Source organism: Colias philodice, chromosome 24, assembly GCF_061535455.1.
Source record: "Colias philodice isolate Cphi_HAF_F1 chromosome 24, ilColPhil1 Martin Lab GWU primary, whole genome shotgun sequence".
Taxonomy (NCBI): Eukaryota; Metazoa; Arthropoda; class Insecta; order Lepidoptera; family Pieridae; genus Colias; species Colias philodice.
The window spans coordinates 2775881-2800012 of NC_143109.1; the positions used below are offsets into that span (position 1 = coordinate 2775881).

General features: G+C 32.5%; 2 protein-coding genes across 4 annotated transcripts in view; one reads left to right on the forward strand and one right to left on the reverse strand.

Moving 5' to 3' along the window:
- LOC149477650 (uncharacterized) overlaps positions 1 to 24132 on the reverse strand; it is a 42588-nt gene that overhangs the window by 3574 nt on the left and 14882 nt on the right. Inside the window, exons 1-5 of one of the 3 annotated variants that reach the window (XM_089710252.1) lie at positions 16822 to 17343; positions 5225 to 5328; positions 3904 to 3992; positions 3120 to 3250; positions 2106 to 2225 (exon numbers count right to left, since the gene is read on the reverse strand). In XM_089710252.1, coding sequence (XP_089566378.1) covers positions 2106 to 2225; positions 3120 to 3250; positions 3904 to 3992; positions 5225 to 5295 — 411 coding nt within the window. In that variant the 5' untranslated portion in view covers positions 5296 to 5328; positions 16822 to 17343. Of the gene's footprint in view, positions 1 to 2105; positions 2226 to 3119; positions 3251 to 3903; positions 3993 to 5224; positions 5329 to 16821; positions 17344 to 24132 lie in introns of those variants that run through there. The other 2 variants (XM_089710251.1, XM_089710253.1) reach the window with 2 other exon arrangements.
- LOC149477651 (uncharacterized) lies at positions 17932 to 21330 on the forward strand. Its single transcript, XM_089710281.1, has 3 exons — positions 17932 to 18255; positions 18942 to 19331; positions 19670 to 21330. Exons 1-3 carry the CDS (start codon positions 18093 to 18095, stop codon positions 20155 to 20157), a joined length of 1041 nt encoding a protein of 346 aa, XP_089566407.1. The 5' UTR covers positions 17932 to 18092; the 3' UTR covers positions 20158 to 21330.

Here is a 24132-nt window from a genome sequence, read left to right on the forward strand (position 1 = left end):
AGTGGTTACAAATAGACGAATGAATCAAGTCTTTGATGTGAATTTCGCGGTCAAACTGAAGCAACACGATTCGTAGCTCAGAGATGGTCAACTATAAAGTTTTAAACACTATTATGACTGAGAAAATGGGTTTGAATGAAAGTATATATTATATAAATTTTACAGAATATTGAATATGTTTCAGCATAAATATAAATAAAACCCAAACGTAGGAATGTATGAAACAGATATCTTGCGATGAAAAGTCACACAAACGAACTCACGATAGAAAAGCTCTTTATAAAAAAGTTCCAGAAGGTGTCTCACTGTTGGTATACTAAGCTCAAAGGAGGTTATAGTTTTGCATACGCTGAGTACTTAAAAAATACTTAACCTATAAAATTCCAGACGCATTTTTTTTCAAATAGATGAATTTTTAAAACTCTATGTGAACACCCATAACAAGCAACCCGCCCAACTTTGCCACCAGCACGTGAGCTATCGTTTAAGATTATGTTTTCATAGACAAAATGCTGAATGAGAAGCGGTATATACCGGCTGTACGAAGCTAGAGAAGAAAACATGGATTTTCAGGAAAAATTCAGCAAACAATTTTTGACGTAATTTTGTTGTTTAAGTATTTTTTACGTGATCAGTGTATGCAAAACTACAAGTCTCTTCGCGCTTAGTATACCAATAGTGGGACACCCTGTATAATGTAAAAAATAATAAATGGCTACAATATACTATTCCAACAAATTTTTGAGTACGTATGATCCGTATTAAATACATACTATATTACAACTCATAGAGCAATGTATCTTGTTATTTTGTCAGGGTCTTTTTGAACGTTAGCCCTTCATTTTTATCACGTTGCCATTAAAAATAGATTTTATGTCTTCAACATTAGAATCCGTGGGCTTTAAACGATGGTCAATGTTTTATAGATATATTTTCCAATAAAAATAATACAAGAGTATTTAAAAGTATAACGAAAAATATTTTCAAAGAGAGTTGCTGTTTAATAGAAACTAGGTCAAGTTTGTACTTGGCTGGAAATCGATGGACTTTTAATGAAAAATAGAAATGGTAAAAAAGGTAGACATTTCTTTGATATACCGATCATTTTCTACTTTACTTAGTTAATTTTATTTTTAATTATCATACAATAATAATTATCAATTGATTGTATTTGAATCTCGTGTTCAATGCTTTGGAGAGCTAGGTACAAAAATTAATATGGACCTAAGAAAATGTTTTCCACTATCTATAAATATCAAAAACAGTTCTACAAATGATCAAAAACATGCTCTATATTAATTAAAATATACCTTTGATTTTTTCTTTTTAATTTTCACCGATTTTGACGGCTAGAAGATAAGATAGTGAGCATATTAATATTATTATTATATAGCCAAGTATGTAAAAAATTGCGGTTACGTACCTAGATATTATAAAAATATCAGTTTTATTTGAAGTTGTTTCCTTACCTGCGCTTCTATCTCCCAAAAATCGAACTCAATAAAGAATTCTAAATATAACATACAATTATTCTAAATGCTTGTAGGCTATCTAGGCTATAGACAGGTCAGTTACCTGTCTACTCCGAATTTGTTTTAGGCTTTGGACGTTTTATACTAGAAAATCTGTATACATTTTATAAATAGAGCTTCACAGAAGCTAGTTGAATTACAGTCTATGAAATTCGGTAGTGTCATAAGAAATCAATAAAACATTTACTTTTATTATAACTAGGTACTTATAATTCGAATATTTTATTTTTATCATTTGTCAATATTTAAAATTTAACTCTAAAAGTACCATTGCTCTACAATGTAGAGTTTAAATCATTGATGTCAAAGCCGATATTAAAAAGCTCTAACTCATTACTTTTTTATACTTGTGCAAGTGTTAAAGTATTCAATTGTACAACGACCACCGGCATGTGCCATTTTTTTATCTATCAGCCACTGTGCTTCTTCCGAAAAGAATAGTCCAAATAAACCAATTATAATTAGTGCCGAAATACATAATTTTCTTCATTATGTACTTAGTACGTAAATTCAAGGTTCATTATATATATTTAAAACCTTTTATTATATTAATAAACGTGTTCCCTTAATTACCTTATTCTCCTGCTCCCCCTCTTCCGGCACGACGGTGAGGTCATGAAAGGCGACGACAGCACGCGCAGAGCCGTCGACGCTCGTGCACTCGGGGCACGCGCTGCACATCGACGCGCTGTCCTGCCAAACGATATAGTGCTTTATTTATTGGATATATGACTCAATATTGTGATGGAGTTGCGATGCTGAAGCTGAGAAGCTTTGGGAGCATGCTTTGCCATAATTTTGGGAGCATGACTTACTTTAATGTTATTTTATTACAGAACACTTTATAAATACCTACGAGAAAAACGCAGATCGATCGCGGGCAAAAGCAGTTGTAAGTAAGTAACCTACTAATAATCCTTTCGTTATTATTAACTTAATCTATCACTATAATATTTTTACCACAACTTACCCACTCTATAGATACTATAGGATACCTACCTACATCCAACATCAAAGTACTTACTGCATTATTTATTGTAAATGTGATTCTATGTATTTTTATTCTTTTTATAGGTTCACATGTAGGAGCCTATCGGAATGATAAAACCAAATTATTGTATTGAAGGTAAGTCACATATTCGTGTCTATATTGGCTCATGTTTATGAGCAGCATAATTGGCTATCATAGCACATACGCTTAACAACTATGGAGACTTCCATTCAGACGAATCAAATTAGTTTCCGGTAATATTTGTAGTTAGTCTAATTTGGAAGTCAGGGTTGTTGAATCTCTGTATTTAAAATATCTCAAAAGCTTTTACAAAGCTTTAAGCAACAAGCTTTACTAGGATGAACCTTTTTTATGCTGTTTTAATGGGACTAAATTTTATCAATAAGATGTTGTATCTTCTGTTTTAAAAAGTTCAAAAGGCGCAGGCGCCCCTTGTTACCGGAACTTTTTTTACAGAAATATAAATTGCCACTAAACAATATAGCCACCCATTGCATTATGTCTTCTGTGTATATAATCTTACGATAACATATACATAATATAGTGAGGAATAAATAATAAGTGATATTACGTACGTCCGAATGTTCAGGTGAGGAGCGGCGCTCGCGCAGCATACGGTCGAGGCGGTCATACTCGTAGCGGAGGGCGGATATCTCTCGCTTCAACTGTTCATTCTCTCGTTTTAGCTTCTTTATGTCTGATTGCCCTGGATTTTATATTGAAATTAATAATAAATAAATAAATTCTAGATTAACAGTATTGCTTTATAAATTTGATTAATTTCTGAAAATATAATTAATCTCAACGCGTATTAGCTTTTGTAGTAATAGTTTTCTAATTACAAAAACTCACTGAGGCAGTATTTCAACATAACAATAATTGTACTATTTGTGTTTTTGATTAGGTACGTATGGTAGAGCACACAGAGAAGTATAGGTGGTAAGATAGGAATAGGTAGAGCTATTTGGTAGAGTCAGAATCAAGTTGGAAAGAATATAGCATACCTACTAGCTTTCCACCCGCGGCTCCACCCGCGCAGTCAAAGAAAAACCCGCATAGTTCCCGTTCCCGTGGGATTTCCGGGATAAAACTTATCCTATGTCCCGGGGTAAAAAGAAGCCTATGTCCTTTCTCGGGTATCAAAATATCTCTATACCAAATTTCATGCAAATTGGTTCAGTAGTTAAGGCGTGATTGAGTAACAGACAGACAGACAGAGTTACTTTCACATTTATAATATTAGTATGGATTCGCGGAGATGCTCTTATAATTTCCCCGTCTTAAATTTATTACTTTTTATATTATGTCTGAGTATTCACTTTGTAAGTTTGGAAAACTACCTACTTAAATAATAATTACCTCTCTCAATTTCTGCATTGATATTGATTGTACGCAAGCGTAATTCTTCGTTTTCGTATAGCATGCCCCGCGAGGACTTGCGGTCCAATCTGAAAGTATTATATTTACTATAAACAAAATAAATAAAAATAAATAAACTTCCAATAATTTGGTGAAATGAATATTTAAAGTTTCACATGTAGAGTCAAGTCAAAGGAAGATAGAGTAAGACTTCAAAGAATCAAACATTAATTAGTTTAATCATAATTGGGTACCTATCGAAAGAGATATTAAATAAAAAATATATATATTTAGATAGATACTTGGTTCCACAATATAACTACAAAGTTATAAAGAGGAGATATATAAATAATTTGGAAAGTGGACATAAAAATTATAATATATAAAATATTAATATAGTAATAGATAGCATAAATTCAAGGTACATAATATTATATAAAAAGTAATAAAATACATTCTAATAAATACGTAAATACTTAAAACATGCTCTAGATAAAGCAATTAAGCGAAATACTATACGAATAAAAATATATAAAATCTATGATAATATAAAATACGTATAAACTATAAAGTCTATGATAGTATTTAAATATAGAGTAACCGAACAGCAGAGAGTTTTGTTACATCTGAAAATAACAATTCTTTGTTCTTTGTCATTATTTTACACATTAAACTCGTCTCTTGACAAAAGAACAATAGACACTCGTCTAGTTGTATTCAGGCACAAATGAAATAATTCTGACCTTGAGCTTTGAGATTCAAGTGGCTCGTTTGAGAAATCCCCTGTTTTCAGACTTCTAAAGAATATTAGACTGAGATTAATCTTGTTTGACAAGGCTAGTCTAGAAACTTAGTAGGTATAGGAATTTTAAATATTCCTAATGTTAAATATGCTTCAATTTTTTTTTAATCTTACTCATTACTTACACATACGATTTAGTTGATACAAAAAAGTACAATCCCATTTTTCCTGGATAAAGATGTTGGAGTGAGAAATCATAGTTTATTTATTTTTAATTTCTATGATGATATATATTTTTAATTTCTATGATTGAAATTTTATCAGGCATCGTTTGGATAATAATTAGTACCTATGTAAATGCATTACCTTTTTAATCTATATTCCAAACATGTAGTATAATTTATCCTTTAAAGAAAATATATCTTAGTTGGCCTTCTTGTATCGTACCTACCCCCTTCTTACCCATAAGGTAAGTTAATAAATAAATAAGTAAAAATATGTATCTACTAAAAAGCAATAAATAAATACATAATACACAATGCTGTTCAGTATACTAAGTACTATCTATTATTTTCTTACTTGCGGTTTGGCTTGACGTTGACATCTTTTCTGCGCGTGCGCAGCATGCTCGCTCCCGTCATGCCCGACATGCTGCTGTTTTCTCGCCATGCGTCGACTAATACCTGTTGAAATGGAGGTCTACATGAAATAAGAGAATGGGACTAGCGATTTATGTGTATTTGGAATTATAAAGAAGTCTTTTTGGATTAGATGGTGTAGATCAATTTGAAATATTTTTAAGTGAAGTCACTGTCAACAATTTGGAAAAAATGCATAGGGTAGTTTATTAGGTCGCGGAAGAATTCTAACCAATACCCGCGGCCCCATCATTAAAGCTTCTCGACGGAACACAGTGGGGTTTTAGTCGGTAAGAATCCGACATAACCCACGGCTCCTTCCCCGCGGGCCGTGGGTATCTTTGGAAGATTTCCCCACTATAAAAAAAGGGTAGTTTATTAGAAACCTAGTGTTAATACTACTTTATAAGGGTCATTTATATTATAGGTAGACATTGTAAAGCATTTTTTCATATGAGTTAAACCAACTGAGGGTACACTTGCCATTCTTGATAATGCTAAGGTAATTGCCCCTTCTTGCCTATACAGTATACACATTACAATAAGGAACCAATTAAGGGTGCAATTCCAATATTGCCCCTGCTGCAGGTACGTGAGTAGCGGGCTTAAGGTACTATATTACAGAACGAGTTTCAGAACCTACCAATAACACTATTGCCAGCAGTTTATTGACTTTCATCAACATCACGATTATGTCAATATAGTCGATATAATCTTGTTTTCAGATACAAACATTCAGAAAACGAATTCGCAATTTTTTAGTTCCAAAACTACATAGCTCATAAGAATAGTACAATAAGGTGATGAAGTAATCAATAAACGTATAAATTATTTTGTAGCCACATCACAAGGACAACCTCACACGTGTTTCCAATAATCCTTTTAATATGAGATATAACGTGGATTTAAGGCGGGTATTAATTTTATAATCTTCTTCGTAATTAAAGTTTTATATAGCACATTATCCCTTATTAATATGATCGATTCTTATAAAGCTTGGAACATAAGTAGGTACTCTCCATTGATGGCAATTCAGATTTGTTGTAATGTTTACCGTGATATGCTATTAAGTCTTTAGAAAAAAAATCAAGGATAGTTCTAGTCTACAAATAAAAATATCTTAGATAATAGAAGAAAAGGATTACAAAATTTACAATCTATCATCGCTAAGCTGAAAAACTATTGAGATTCTCCGACGTTTTTGGTAACATCAGGGGCCTTAGACAAAGTAACAATAACAAAACGATAACGAAGTTAGAAATCGCAAAAATGTATGGGATTGACATTAGATAGACCACGTGATCTAACGCGGCGTATGTCAATCCCATACATTTTTGCGATTTCTAACTTCGTTATCGTTTTGTAATTGTTACTTTGTCTACTGGGCCAGGCAACATTTTAATGTCAATTTTAAAGCTCTTGACCATCTCGCCTAATGGTACGCTAGGATGTGGATAGATCTTTTCTCTGCAAATAAAAAACAGCAAGAAAAATGACCATCATTTATAGCAGTGGCGCTTACATTTCCCCGCTACCATATCCATGGTAATTGATTGGATTACTCCGTTACACTGCTCACGGCATACGTCACAGTGCAGCTATGACACGAGTTGCAATAATCACGTGTAGGAAAATACTCGATTACTTGCGACTGTACAATCAATACCGAAATATACTAATAGGTTACTAATTGAAAATATTTATAGTTATAAGTCATTGAAATAATTGTATAAGCTTTTAGTTGTAGAAGACGGAATGACTTTTGTAAAATCCTCCCTATTATGTTTTCTATCACGAAATATGTACTAATAGACCTGTGTAATAGACAAATAATACACTGATTAGATTCATATGAAATACGCATTCTCATTCGCGAATTTGTTATTTTCTCTACCAATTAAGCAAAACAAGAGTTTAATAAAATTGGCTTGCAATAATGGGCATAAGGAATAACTTAATTAATCTTGGATTTTTAATAATAAAAGCGTATAAAGTCAACGTAGAGCTTAAAATAATTCCAAACTAAACCCAGTAGAAAAAGATTATGTTGAATGCGTTATGTGAGAGTTGCTTTTAGTAGTCGTTTTAATCATCGAACAATTTATTATACAAATTGAATCTTGTACTAGCTTATAAACGATACAATTTAGGAGAAATATGGCTCTAAACCCATTTTTGTAAAATGACAAATATCGCATGACTAGACCTAATTTTAAAGTTTGTGCCTGAAGTTTTATTTTAGGATTTACAGCTATATTTGAGATCGCGTGATACTAAACTCTTAAACTAAAGCAAATATTGGTTTAATTTATTTCCAGAAAAGATTGTTAATGTGAAAACTTTCTCTGGCAGGTATTTTTAGAGATAATGAAATGCGAACGAAAATATATAGGAATTGCTATTAATTCTAACAGAAATCGTTGAAAATGTACTGTATGATTTTACGTCTTTAGAAAAAGACAAACATTTCCTTGAAGTATCAAACAAATTGTTTCTCATTATAAATCTTCTTATATATAAAAATGAATCGCAAAATGTGTTGGTAAGCGCATAACTCGAGAACGGCTGAACCGATTTCGATAATTCTTTTTTTATTATATTCCTTGAAGTATGAGGATGGTTCTTATGTAGAGAAAACGTAAATATTATGTACCACGGGCGAAGCCGGGGCGGACCGCTAGTGTCTAATAATTTTTCTATTGTTCCCAGTTTTACCATAGTAAAAAATATTGGTAAGTTTCATGTCGAGAACGCAATAAACATGCTCCAACCACTCAGCTATGTGTATGCGATGTCTTTGATACGCGAACTGAGCTTTAGCGATATCAATAATTTGTTAAGTATGTGAGCAAAGGGATTACCGAAGTTTCATTTAAAACAAAATTGGAGCTCATCAAACGTAGACTATATGACGTTACCAGTATTTAATATGCAATTAACTTTGTTGAGATAGAATTTGAAGGAAATAATGTAGAGTCGGTATTATTAATTTTTTTTATTGCATTGCACCCTTGATGGGTTATACTACTCCTTCAGCATATTGGTCGGTTTGGTAGACATCAGGCTAATTTCGCCTTTTCTCTGTTGGAAAATAATTGATAGCGAAGCAATAATTACTTGAGTAACTTTGTATAAGTAGTAGATACCTAATTCCAAAATTTTTAGGAATAATATTTACAAACACAACTCTAACACAAATTTTATCATACTATGTTTTTGACCTTACTTCCAAACATTATTTTGTACATAAGCAAGTCGCAAATACTCTAAAAGAAGGTAATTCTAGAAACTTCTAACCCACTCGCTAGATTGGTCTTTCCTAAGGTGAGTGTTTGACCGCAATCCCGTCCTCTGCGGAGTGCCGACCTAATTAGCACTCTTGGAGCTGTAGATCTGAATTAATAACACATTGTTTATTTGCCCTAGATCTTGCGATACCTGGATCCTTGATAAGGCATGGGAAGGGAGGTTTTGATGTAAGTTTGTAAAAAAGGAGGAATAAAATTTCTAGGAAGTACGATGAAATCAGATTATTACAAATGTGTTGTATAATATACTAGCGGTCCGCCCCGGCTTCGCCCGTGGTACATATTTACGTTTTCTCTACATAAAAACCATCCTCGTACTTCAAGGAATATAATAAAAAAAGAATTATCGAAATCGGTTCAGCTGTTCTCGAGTTATGCGCTTACCAACACATTTTGCGATTCATTTTTATATATAAGATTAATAGGTAGGTATGTTGTATGTTTTATAATGTGTAAAATAAGGAACTGTAGAATTTAAATCACTTTTATAAATATTAAAAACGTATCGACATTTCACTAAGCAGACTTTGTGAATTTGAATTTTAACTATCTTCATGAGCCGAGTTATCAGGAATTTCTATGGGCAATTCTACGATTTATGCCGTTTCCTAATTATCTACAATTAATTATGCTTAATCCCTTCAAAAGGTCCATCACGTTGTTTTAATACTATCTATTTATATGCCACCAGTTATGAAGTAAATTGGACCACAATATCTAGCTTATTCATTGTGCTTTGCATTCTATTAAAAGAAACAGCGCCTTTTGCAGAATCTCACTTACAATGGCTGCTTCGAAGCCTCAAGATGGCAGGCGTGACAAAGAATACCCAATGAAAATCAGCGTGAGCATTTATGGTAATTCTAGCTCAGTTATAAACGAGTAAAATATTAGGTTCGTTAGAAACGGAACAAGGTATTTCCAGACAGTTTACGCTGTGAACTGACTGGTAAATTCATATAACCATGGCTGGTTATTGCGTTTATAATATGAATTTGCCAGTCAGTTCAATTCACGCCTCAAACTGTCTGGAAATAAGGGATACCTACGGCCTATGTACGGATTGAAAACAGGCAAAGTTATGTAATAATAGTTGTATGTATTGACGTAATATAAGCGGATTGTATTGAGTGACTGTTTTATTAATGTCTAAGCACATTAGACTGTTTTAGTTTTATGTTTCATAATTGGACCATTTATGTTGAAAATTAGCATTCGAACTGGGAATAGATTGTACCCTTGTTTAGCTCTTATTACATATACATTTTATATGTACATATTATATTTTAATGACTAAATGTCTACCTCCGGCTTTCGTTGCGTATATACCTACGGCGTTCTCAATTGTCATCGCATGCGACATCTGTTCCCCATACTTTCCCTTCCTTATTTCACTCTCTTTTATAAAAAAAAATCATGACTTACTAAAATGTTGTACATCTAAGTATGTCTATATAACCTTAAAATTTGTTTCATAGTAATTTCTACTGAAAACCATAACAACTTCATTGTTTATCGAGTGTTGTCAGTTTGTTATAACCTTCCACCGCTGCGGCCGTGACAAAGTATATTTAAATGAAACCGTATATGTATAAAGATTAATCTTTGCCATTTATTCACACTTATTGTACAGATAAGATATCATTTCACTGTAGATATGTTTATTAAATGCACGCGCAAACGTGTCTAGAATCCACTTGTAAATATTTTCATGAAACTGGTTTGATAATATTATGTATTTCTTGATATATATTTTTATTAACACGTTCGCTGCATTACGAGATCTATCAGATCCCTTGCAGGACTTTCGTTTTGTGCGTTGAATATAATCGTGTTTTTTCACTCCTTGCGGGAGGATCTAACTTGTAAAGTTCTTTAAGTATGAGTAGGACAAATATACATATTTGCTTCCTACTTAAAGCTGAGTTCAATAACATTAAAAAATAAATTAGAGATGGATTAGGTCCCTAACGCACAGTACTGTAATTATATTCATTCCTTGCGTCAGGAGATATGTCGGTACTCTTGGAATCGTAGGCCTCGTAGACGCAAGACAGGGAGGGTAGGCGGCGCGGGCGCTGCGTGATTCGGTTTAGTGTTGTCCTAGCATCGATGTGGGAGCTCGCTCGTTTTGGAAATAATACTCGCGTATCTAGGTGTTGATTATTTTTTATAAACTAATGAGTTCTTTTAAAAGAAAAAAGTGTAAAAAATCTATTTATTTTGGTGAGATTTCTAACAAACTCAAACTCAAACATTTATTTATTCAATTAGACTTCTTATACAAGCACTTTTGAAACGTCATTACATATTTTTAACATTTACCACCGATTCGGAAAGCAGTATCTACGGAGAAGAACAAAAAATCAAAGCCGGATTATACTGCTGCATCGTGGACGATGCAGCAGTATAATAAAAAATTTTGAAAATGTTCGGAAAACGAATTGTTACCATATGCGCGCAATGTAAGCAATCAATGTGCTTACCATGTTTTAATGAAAAACACTTTGCATAATTAATAAAACTATTTCAATCGACAACTGGTATATTATTTTATTCCCATCACTACTTACTATATTGAACTATCTTCGGTTGCGGTACGAGATACAATCGATATCTAATTTTTTTTTGGTATTTGTAGTTTATTCAAATGTCATAACTGCGTGCGAACCTAGCAAAATATAAAACAATAGACTATCTTTCATCCACAAAAACTTCAAAGTATATGTCATTGTTTTCTGGAAGATATAAATTATTTTCAAAACTGTATCTTTAGGAGACTGATTAGGTCTCAAACGCACCAAAGGGTTGGTAAGTTTCGAGATCTTTTAGGTCTCCAAAGCACCAGCTGAAAGTTCTTTGATAATGATGGCGCAGTGAACGTGTTAAATTGTCAAAAGAAAACCGTGTTAGTTACCCCAACGTTACACCATTGCAATTGATTAAAAAAAATCATCATGGACTCTTAATATTCGAAAATCGTATAAAACACGAATAGACGGCCGTGACTGGGGCGAAAACCCAGTATTTGATAAAATATCATCATCACTACATAGTATAAAACAAAGTCGCTTTCTCTGTCCCTATTTCCCTATGTCCCTTTGTACGCTTAAATCTTTGAAACTACGCAACGGATTTTGATGCGGTTTTTTTAATAGATAGTGATTCAAGAGGAAGGTTTATAGGTATAATAACATCCATTAAATAGTGGAGAAGTCCTGTTATTTTTGAGGTTTCTAATGTGATGTCGTAAATAATTACCTTTTTTCCGCTTACATTGCAAACGCAGGGTGACCCTACGAGTTTTATCAAAATAATGTACTAAGTATTGTACACATTGAAAAGGTCTACAGAAAAGTCCGTGATGGTATATGTCTATCTCTTATGGATAACCCACAATAACTTTTTTTGTCATTTACTTTTTACGACAAATAATGGTTAATTTTCGAAGCGATATTAACCAATAGGTACAGCATTAATCTTTAACGAATTAAATACCTTGAATACATTGTTCAATATAGATCTATATAGCCCTTTACACGTGAATATTTTCGAAGATATTACAGATTTAAAAATTGCGGGGCGTAGCGTTTGCGGCGGTACCGGCCGGCCGCCATTGCACCCGTGCGAAGCCGGGGCGGGTCGCTAGTAATATCATATTCTGAATAAGAAACACTGCCAATTCTTTGAAATAGTTCTCGATTGTCATTCATCAATATTCATTATTCAGTTGATAGATTGCCGATACTTAGAATGATTTATTTGAATTGAATAATTTGAACTGCAGTAACAGCAGCTTATTCAAAAGTAAAAGTAAAAAGTAATTATCACTCACCCTCAAAGAAAGAAATAAAAAAGTGGCAACCTCTAATCTACAATGCATAAAACCTTTGTCTTACCACAAAAGGCGGGTTATATTATAAACATATTATACATATAGGTTAATGAAATACTCAAGTACGTATTTATCGACAAAGTGTAGCTCTCAGCTGAAAGAAACAGCTGCATCGGCGGTTCCCAGTGGTGCTATAATGCTCTTCTCCAGTTAAAACAATAAAATGTTTTACGATCACGACATCGTAGTGGCCATGGCATTTTATATGAAGATCTGAAACGTCGGCCTATTTCTCTGCTCATTGTGCAGACAGGCATGTATAAAGGTTTCAGACAATTCACTACTTTGTCTAATTGTTCTAAATTGTTCGGTTTGAGGTTCATATTCTGTTTTATGAAGATGCATTTGCATGATGATGTCGAATGTTCAAATACATAATAGTTTTTGTTGAAACTATTCCAATTTTCATTGAAACCTAACCTAATTTCTGGATTGTCGCTACTTTAATTAGATTATCATTGAAAGCGAATGGGAAGAAAAAGAGATTAGGTATATATATTATATTATGTTACATATATGTATATAGTTAAATATACTTTGCTATTAAATTCAGCCGAAACGTAATAATTATGTTGGCTGTATTTTTAGATTCATTCCCTAGTCCCTAACGACAGTGAACCTTTTGTACTTTTGCGAATATTATTTTTATACGTTTGCGGTTCGCCCGAAAAAGGTTTCCGGGGTTAATGTTGGTATGAAACATGTCACAAAGGTTTTTTTTCGAATATATTTTTTAAAGTTAGTCTGAGAGAAAATAATTTGCACACATTTCCACTCAACAACATTACATTAATGTCATAAGTGAAGTTCCTACTTCAGTCCATTCAGGATGATTTTAGCCGAGTCCTTATGCACCCTTCTTTTTAGAATAGAGGGGTGGTAATAATTGCTTCTACACGTACCCTCTGAAGGAGCCTCGATAGCTCTTTTAAATTCAAGTTTTTGAAAAATGGTAATGTTTAATATTCAGAATTGAATATTCATTAAATGTTTGAATAAAGAATTGGGTGCTTTTATTGTTTTAATAACATCGATCTTGATTTCATTTATTTGTAAATTTTTCAAATATAAAAGTTTTGGTAATACGTAGGAGATTCTACTTTTGACGACTTTTTATAACAGTTTAAAATTAACTTTAACTTTACAAGTAAGAATATAAAATAGTAAAATGTGTTTTAATAGGACATGGAAGAAATAAATTCTACAAGGTCTAGACTAAGTCTAGACTTTGGAGTTTACATCTAGATGTGCTGGCTGACATCTAGACAATAACTCTAAATTAATATTTACTAGCTTTAACTCGTCACTCTGTAGTCTGTGCAAATACAAGATTGAATAATATAAGTTTGCGGATAAATAAACTGAGGATGTAGAGTTCTTTATTGCGGAAGAAAATTAATATTTATATACAGTTAAATAAGTAATTTTTCCTTCTTTAAATGTCTTATTTTATAATTTAATTATCTCTATTTCTATCTTTATACTATTTATATAAATTACCCTCGATATTGTATTCTCTCTATAATCTATAATTTTTCTCTCTATAATCTATAACTCCTCTCTATAATTTTTGTATTGTTTGTGCCAGACATATCCATCCAGTGTTGCCAATTCAGCTCTTTTAGAGCTAGATTTGGCTCTATTTATCAATTATCAGCTCTAAAAAAACCGTTTAGCTCCTTAGCTTCTTTTTACGACTATTCTAGCTCTTTTTCAGTTAGCCATACGACGGTGGCTTTTTGGCTTCGAATCCACTACCGAAGTGCAGGTTAATTATAATTATTGAACGCAGCCATTTCGTATTGTACCAAACCATAGATCATAAAGATATTTTCCCCGCCCGCCCGAGGGAATTCCCCCACATTCGCCGTACACGATCATAGAGTAACTTATATATATGTACACGATTTCTTTCTTGTGCTTCCATTACAAATGGTATTCATTCATCTTATGTATGTGGAAACTGGAAATTTTAGTCATTTGAGAGATTAGTGTTTGTTTTGTGATAAAGTTAAGTTTGTTATATGAAAGTGACTGAAGTGAAGACTTTATTGTGAAATTATGTCCTGTAGTAAACCATACACCCAGAAATTCCGCCAGGAATGGCTCTCTGAGCCCGATTTTCAGGGCTGGTTAAAAGAAGTCAGCAATGATAATACAAAAGCCTTCTGCAGTTATTGACGATGCGAAATAAACGCAAAAAAAAATGACTTATTTAATCACATAAAGCGCAAAAAACACTTGAAAGCTGCGGAGCCCTTTTCTTTGAGACAACAAAAATTAACCTTTCAGGCAAAGCCAAAGTTCGACGAATCGAAGAGCTCATCTGAGGCTTCTCTGACATTGTATATTGCCGCTCATTCTTCAATATTACCGGTAGACCATCTTAGGGCTTTATGTAAAAAAGAATTTAAAGCTGATATAAAATATAATAAGTTCGAATGGTTTTATTTAGCTCTCTTTAGTTGATAAAGTTAGCTCTTTTTCAGCTCTTTTTTGGCACAACATTAGCTCTAAGCTTGACTACCAAGTTGGCAACACTGTATCCATCTGGATATGGCTTTACGCATTTGCCCTTCCCCTGTGTTTCAGGGTGTATTTAAACGAAGCCCTAATGTAATCTCCCAACAGCGGCTATCTAGTTACGACTGTAGCCTGTCCCTTGCTTCGTTTTGGGATATGGGGTACGGGGCAGTTGAATTTCACATCAATTTTAATAGTTGTTTATCAATTGGTTCAGCAGAGAACGAACCTAGGAATTATTATTAGTTGAATAGGTTTTTATTGTTTTTTAATAGATTTAAAATAATAGATTTGTAATAATCTTGAATATATAAACGGTATAAAATGTAAAAAATTTTCATGATAACAACGCGTAAACTTTGATGTTTACGCGTTGTTATATGGTTATTAGAATATTGATAATTTTGTTTCAGAAACAATTCAAAAAATATTAATAGCTCTATCTAATATGAAAATTAGTGAAGTAGTTTTTCAAATTTAATCTAGTTTAAAACGTGGATCAATATTTTGGGTATTATTATCATAGTAAGCGTTAGCTACTATTAAGTATTCTTTGTCATTGTCTTGTAACCAAGCAAAGCCGAAACAAGCGCTTAGTATATTAACGTCAGAATACAATAAATAAAATACATTAGATATAAAAGTAGGCTATATCGCTTATTGCGATTTCTTCTAAGTCACTAAAATCATAAAATAAAGTGTGAGGTACCTAATAAGGCAGGCTGAATATAACCAAAAAATTAGTATATAGGTATAGTTAGTTAAAATAATTATATAAATTATGATATTAAAATAATTTAAGTGTCTATCAATTATTTATAGATACATAAAGTAGACACCACAGAGAGAAAAAAACATACATTTTATCAATAATGAAAACGATAGAGCGAAGAAAAACAATAAATTGTATCGTCCAGGTGAGTATTATATTCATAACATACACAAATTCTATATTTTCAAAACTCTACATTTTATATTTTGTTTTGATGTACACAGTTTCATAATGTTGAAACTAGATGGCGCTGCTTAAATATGCATAAAAATTGGCTCTAACTTTATCAATTAATATCATTAAATTTATTAAATGCTGCTTCATTAGTATTAAGATACGACATAATTTTTAATAATATTTATATTATGTCTATTAGATAATTAATAAGTACAGCTAGCCTGTAATATATAAGGCTTACTCATTTTTCTAATTCGATGAATATTGTATCATGAAATTAAATGAAAAAGGTGTAAATGAAGAGATGTAGCGATAATTAATAATCATTATTTATAAATTACATTCGTAAAATCTATGTATATCCAAATAAATATAAAGTTATTATTTTATTTTTCTAAATTAGTAGTACTGCCTGTTTAGTTTAATTTCAATTTACTGTAAAATGGTAGGAATTAAACATTTTTATAGTTCGTCATTACAATACAATTTGAAATGTAGAGATCACATTTACCGAACAAACAAAACACTATAAAATGACAGGGTTTACTTAAGTATTGTCAATATTAAAGAGCACATAAGATAAAAACCATAATTACATAAAACCAACAACATTGAAAACGTTAAACAAATAGGTACCTAAAATCGAATAAACTTTAAAATGCAACACAACCCACGTCTAAGTGATAATGAAACTAATAAAATTACAATTAGCAATGTCAACCAACATCTACAAGTTTTCGAAAAGAGAACTCGCTTGAAAACCGAACCTGCTACACACTAAAGAAACTTTCAAAAAGGAACGCACTTCAAAAACCGTGTCCAAAGACTAAATAAACAGATGCGGCACTCGAAATTCGACTAACCTTAATGACACTCGTGTTTGCGACGTGTTTATTTCTCGGGACAGGAGGCCGCTGACTTGCCGGTCTCTGGGTAGACTGGGTGATGACACTTGGCTGCACTTGACTTCACTCATGCGCAGTGGTGGCTTGACCGAGTTACGTCTCAAGGTAACGAAACACGATTATGTTTTATCGAGAGCTGTTTTCACTGTTTTTTGCTTATGAATATATTACTATCGTTGACAATTTGGCAATTAAAACTTTATCAGTTGCTTACGATTATAATTATCTATGTAATAATAAAGAAATACTATGTTACTTTAAGGTTAACCTTACACGCATGTTATTCCTACCTCCAGAGGACTGAGTAATTATCGTGCACCTTATAAAAAATCGTAGCACTTAGAAAATACTTCACTGTAAAATTTAATTTCAAATAGAAAATATAGGGACAAAATATATTTCACTTCACTTTTGTTAAAATAATTATTAAACACACATCGACTCACAATTGACGTGTATGTCTAAGTAAGAATGAACCCTCAATAATAGCCGTTTAGTTCATGTTATATAAATAGGTAGTACAATATTATGTTTTACAAAGTATGCGTCTTTATTAATTTACGTCATCTTTGAGGCTTGGTTTTTATTCTATGTTTACTTTTCACATAAAATGAAAGAGAGAAATTCATAGAGTATTTTTCTGCATCGGTCATATAACGATATTAAAAATAGGTGCAATTTGAATTATGTGAAGCTCTATGTAGAGTTTAATAAATCATTAATTTTCTACTTAAAAGTGAACATTTTATCATTTATAAAAACTAAATTATTTGACTAACTTAAATTAAAATAAATATTTTATTAAGTTTATTAAAACTTAAATGATTCAACTTCAGATTTCAGTAGGTAATATTATGCTCATTCATGTTTTAAAAATTTATCATCGCGGTTAGCGATTACAACACTATCGAAGAAATTATCAAAGATATCAAAATAAATCAATACAAGTACTTTGAAGTATGTAAATATTTGCATTCATAGAATAGACAAATGTATACCCAAGAATACGAAACGAACCATTATTGTCTGTTTAGTACGGTCAGCAGGTAACAGAGCGGATTTAATTGGTCACGAAAGGAGAGCGAGTAGCGATGAGGAAGGCGCGGGCGGGGGCGGCAGCGGGGTCGCGAGCGGTGAGCGGGGGGCGGATGCGGAAAGCGAAGCCGCTCAGTTTACAGCCACGCGTCACTTACGTTCGTCGCCGCTCCCGCTAGCGCGTCCGCTCCGCTATGAAGGTGAAAGGCAAGGGTGCGAAATCCAAAAACATGGACAAGCTGATCGCCGCCGTCCAGGCGAGAGAGTGCTTGTGGGATAAAAGTTATAGGGGACACAGGAATCGCTTCAAACTGGAGAGGTATTGGAATGAAGTCGCAGCCGAAGTCGGCACAACCAGTGAGTATTGAGGTGAACGCCCGTGCGAGCTTGCGGCCATGTTTACGTTTGTATGGCGAAGCTGTCCGCTAGCTGCGCGAATGCAGCGCCGCGTATGGCGCGTCGTTGATATCACCGCAATGTTGAAACGGGGCAATTTGTTGTAGTTCACGCTTTTACACATAGATGGCGTTATATTTAATAAAAGTAAACTGTAGAGCAGCTGGTGATGAATCTTCTTTAAAATAATAATATTCTTATAATACGTATTTTTTTAGAAATAATAATTAATATCGTATGCTGTTTTATTTTAAAGTACATAGACATATTATAAGCTCCTACAATTTAAGTTTGAGTTACAAAGCGAGTAGCGACTTTTAAAGCGATTCGTCAAATTTAAGCTACATCGCTCTTTGTATAAAAATTATATTCAACAAAGTTAATTTAATAAACTAAAGTTTATTTTTCAAGTTAAAACTTGAAAAATAACTTTAATCACAATCATCCAAACAGATAAGTTCTCCTATTATTGCCCTCATTATTTTGTAGAGTTGTAGAGTATAGGTATTATTTACCTGTTAAAAGTTTTGTATCATAAATTAACAGCCTTTAAAACACACTTTAAAACAACGAAGAAATTGAATTACCTACTATGTTAAATTTGCAATCAACATTTTTGCAAATTTCAAAAATATTCTTACTTTCAGGTCTTAACTGTAGAAAGAAGTGGAAAAACCTGAAAGACCAATGCCGGAAAGAGATGAAGAAAAACCCCAACGATTCCGAATGGCCACACTTTCCAAAGCTAAAGTTCATTCATCACCAATTCATAACAGAGGACGAGGAAGGTGATGAAGATACAGCCGAAGAAGTATTTAATTCACTTGATGAATCGATTAAAAGACCAAAACTTGGATATACAATGCGCAAAAAGTTATTGATGAATAAGAGAAGGACTATAGACGTTGATATGAATAAGTTGATAGAGCTGGTAAGAGTGAGGGAGATTATATGGAATCGACAGTTGAAGGGACATCACAATTGGTATAAGTTGGATGAAGCGTGGAAAGAAATTGCATTGGATTTGGGTGTTACACGTAAGTACAAATAAATACTTTGTTATAGTCGTGCTAGACAAGTTAGCAGGGTCTTTTTGACCAAAGGACAAATATTTAACAGGCGTCGTTTACTTGATTGAGGATGTAATTAGTAATTAACTAATCAGCCCCTCTAATTATTTTCGTAGGTATAGAACAATTACACGAAATCCCTCAATTGTCTTGTTCCTATTAATTAATTCAAAGCAATTAAAAATACATAACCACAACAACGTAATTATTTATGGTATCTAAAAATTTAAATATATGAATAATAGATTTTCCGGATGAATAATATAAAAGATATTGAATATTCTATAGCACATATGTTTTTACAGGCGATGAAGCACGTCTAAAATGGAAGTACCTACGAGACCAAGCAAGAAAAGAAGTGCGCAAACAGACCTCCGAATGGGAGTTATTGCCCAAACTGCAGTTCCTATCAAACCAGTTCTTCGACAATGACGGCAACGACATCCCTGAAGATTCATACAGCCAAGACTTCGACGTAGCTGACCAGAGCAGTAATTATTACACAAACGTTGAACCCACCGAAACAACCCATGAAGAAATAAATGATGAGCCAGCGGCCAGAGATGATGACTTTGATGAATTCGATACAAAACCAATCGTCATGGAAACAGACTTTTATGACGACGATGATGAAGTTCAAAAATGTAGTGAAGAGCCAGAAGTAGCCAAGGATGAAGATATAGGCTTCTTTAACAGCTTGCTACCACATGTGAAGAAATTGGGACCGGCTAAGAAGTTGATGTTGCGAATGAAAATACAAGAACTAGTGTATAATACAGTGTATAATACTTAGTATTGTTAGATCTATAGGTTTCTCTTATTATGACGAAAGATAATATATATCGTAGAATTTCGTCACTGCGGATATGAGACGATAGTTTCGACATAAGGTAATTTCAACACAAAAAAAAATTTAGTCTTACCTGTATGGTACATTATACTTTTGTTATTATTGACATCTGTTAGCAAAATGCCATGACAAATAATTAGAAGAGAAATTCTTAAAAGTGGAACCCTAAAAAATTAGTTAGTAAGAATGTGTTAGCAAAAAAAAAGCGCTTATAAAAAACTTAACACATCACAGCAATAGGTTCAATCTAATAACCATAAATAAGTACCTATATACTGTAAAATCTATTTTTATCAATACTTGATTAATATTTGTAATTTTCTATACGTTTATCGTAGGCACAACACAATAAGTAATAATATTAATATCATCAAATTACTTTCTATCTGTTTATAATAATGCATGTCAGTAATTTTCATTTGTTTAAGTTATATTTCGTGTAATTATGATAGATTCTCAATTGAAATGGCAGCTTATGTGAAAAATAAACTTCTTCAATATCTTTCATTTATTTATGTAAGAAAAAAGTTTCTTTATTACGAATATTATGATGTGTGATGACACGCGGACGAATAATTTATACAAACATATTTATTTTAAAATCTCTAGTCTTTACTATTTGTATTTTTAAATCCATCTTGTATCTTTTTAATATATTTTTAAATACTAAAAAGATAAGGGCTCAATGTAGAGTCTCGGACCGCCTATTTGAGTGGTTTTAACTTTAAACCTTATTATAAGTGATATTTCTTTTATTAATTTAAATAGTCTGAGTCTAATGAAGAAAGCCGTTTATGAAGATTATTAGTTACATATAAGTTTATTTACTTGCCTGTAAAGAAATTAGATCCTAGAAACGTATCTGCCCCATACCCTATAGGTAATGCACAAATATTTTTTAATGTTAGCTCTCTGAATATTATAATAAGTAATGCTTTTTTATGTCGAATAATAATTGTCCTCATGGAGTATGGGACGAAATGTAACACAAATACCTTTGATCATTTGATTTTCTGAAGAAAAAAAAAACCCTTTAAATTAGGTTTAAAAAGCTATGCCAATCAATCAAGGCAGTTATAAATATTCTGTATTTCCTATAATTTTGTAAAAGCTGAATTACTTAGTTGTAAGAATAAATTATAAGTGAAATTATTTATTATTTTTTGTTATAAGTGTAAGTCTCTCTTAGCTTTTTTTATATTATCCTGAATTTTCTAAAAGCTAACAATATGACATAGATATTACAAATTGCCTTATAACCATTCCAGACCTTGTATTATAGATATAAGAAATATAAAAAGATATATTGATTACATGTGTTTCATTTTAAATCCCTTCTAATATTATAAATGCGAAAGTAACTCTGTCTGTCTGTCTGTCTGTCTGTTACGCTTTCCCGCTTAAACCTCTCAACCGATTTTGATGAAATTTGGCACAGACAATCTTTAGACCCTGAGAAAAAACATAGGCTACCTTTTATTGCGAAAAACACCACGCGAGCGAAGCCGTGGGTGAAAGCTATCGGTTATAATTATTCGTAAGCTTTGCACTTGACAATACGAAAGCTTTCAACAAATAATGTTTGATTTCATTTAACAACACTAAAAACATCTTACTTTTGGATGAATGAACATTGGCTTACCTTAAACATACAAACATAAATCTAAAAATACAATACAATAAAAAGTACATAAATGTAATGAAATCATAAATATGCCGTAAACCTTGAAACTTTGTGAAACACAAACTACAATAGAATAACATAATTTTCACTTATGACAACCCTATAAATCTTTTTTATTACTACATCAAAGCGTGCGTCGGTCGTTCTTCAATTAGAAACCGTAAAGCAATTGGTATTTCGAAGCTTATTTTTAGGGTTGTCACACAGGTTGTAAATTTCGAATTTATTTACAAATTTGCAATTTAATCTGCAGTTTTTGTTATTATCGATTTAAATAATGTATCGATAGTGGGCAGCCCTATTTCTTAAGCAAACAATAACTGCCAACAGTCAAAACAATCGATATTGAAGTAATGTTTCATGTATATACGTCTTATTTAGGGCGGCGAATTGGGGCGGGCTTCCGCAAGCTGTAAATTACTTTCTGGAGAACAGATTGCGATTTTAATTGATTTAATGATACAGCATGTCGCGATATTTTTAATTAAGTGCTATAAATTCAATGACTCATATTAAAATATAGGTGGCTAGTTGATAGATGCGATACTTCATGCCTACAATAATTTTATAATTGATATTAATGAGCTCGAAGCTTATATAAAGCATCATGATCATGAAAGAATAAACTACTTCCATTAAAATTAGGTGCATTTATCATAAAAACAACATTCACAGTTGTTTTCAAATCGAAAACGAGATAGTATTCATAGTTATTTAGTGTAATGTAGTTTCCCTTGTCCAAAAAATAAATAAAAAAAGACGTGTGGCACTCGGGGACTGTCGCGGTAAAGCTATTGCATGCTATGCCTTCAAGCCACACCTCCGCGCCCGTTGGAGTGGGGAGCGTGAGGTTTTTTCGTTACGGAATTTCTGGATTCGGTCCCCGCGCTCAAGGCCCGCGATAGAAGCTATGCAATAGCTTAAAAATACCTACAAATACTCGTACGTAAGCAATACTCTGAGAAAAGTAAAATGGTGACTATCTGATGCAAGCGATTTCATAAATTCCTTTGTGCTTTTAATACAAAGGCGGTATTTAATCGGAGCAAAGAATGTCTCTCAACACACAGTTTTATAAACAAAAAGAAATGAAGAAATGCATTGTTTACTTTTTATTTTCTTACATTTCGCTTCGACTTTGTCCTTTCGTTTCGATTCAGTAGTAAAATATACCAAACATTTTCTTCATCTATAAAAAATTATTTTACCTTAATTTTTTTTCATCATCATCATCATCAGCCCATATACGTTCACTGCAGGGATGCGGGCTTCTAATAATGTTAATTATTTTACTCCTTATAAGTTCAGAACAGATGTATATTATATAGTTATATTATTACTCAACTGGCTATCAAATCGATTGAACGAGAGATGCTCTTCCAATCCTTCAATATTAGTACATTCACCTGATATAAAGCGTCTTGTAAGTGGATATATCCATGACTTGAGGTTTGCTTTCAACGGATTTAGATTATTAATCATGGACACGAAGCAAAATATCTTAAAATTTTCATAATATAAGTAAACCTGCATATTTGAAAATACGAAACGCGTAATGTACAAAAAAGTTCTCAGGTCCAATTTGATAAAAACAACGACATTAGTGCTGCTTAAATTTTAAAAACTACGCAACGGATAGTACGAATTGACGAGTTTTTTTTTAATAGATACAGTGGTTCTCGAGGAAGGTTAGATAAGTATTTAAATTATTAGGTTTTAGACAAAGCCACGGGCAAAAAGCTAGTTAAATTATAAAAATCCTCCGCACATACAGACACACGGACGTCCAAGACAGAACTTTTTTAAACTGTTTTTTAACTAGTTTAAATAACAAAAATGACATCAAAAATATCATGAATGTTAAAAATAGTGTTTTTTCTTAATATGTGTGTGTATGTATTATCTTACAAGTGCAATGTATGAAACATAAACACATTTTAAGTTTGAAAAATCAGATGTTTTGCGCGAAGTGACAGTAGTACCCACCTCAACGCTTCGCTTATGAGGCGTGCAATATAGGTATATTGACATCCATTTTGTTCTAACGCCGATTCAACAAGTTTGTGTATAATTTGGTTCAGAAATGGTTCTGAAGCTAGTATATAATTCAGTTCCAAAGTAGCATTCACTGGAAATCTTGAACGCAATAGACAATAAAACTGTTTACCATCATTGTTTATCTACAAGCAGATATTTATTTTCTTTCACGCAAATAGTACTATCAAAACACAATT

Bases quoted from the DNA above. Each gene is read 5' to 3' on its own strand.
- LOC149477651 (XM_089710281.1), top strand. From the start codon at position 18,093: ATGAAGGTGAAAGGCAAGGGTGCGAAATCCAAAAACATGGACAAGCTG. The intron at 18,256-18,941 runs GTGAGTATTGAG...TCTTACTTTCAG, and splicing joins AGCCGAAGTCGGCACAACCA to GTCTTAACTGTAGAAAGAAG. The intron at 19,332-19,669 runs GTAAGTACAAAT...ATGTTTTTACAG, and splicing joins ATTGGATTTGGGTGTTACAC to GCGATGAAGCACGTCTAAAA.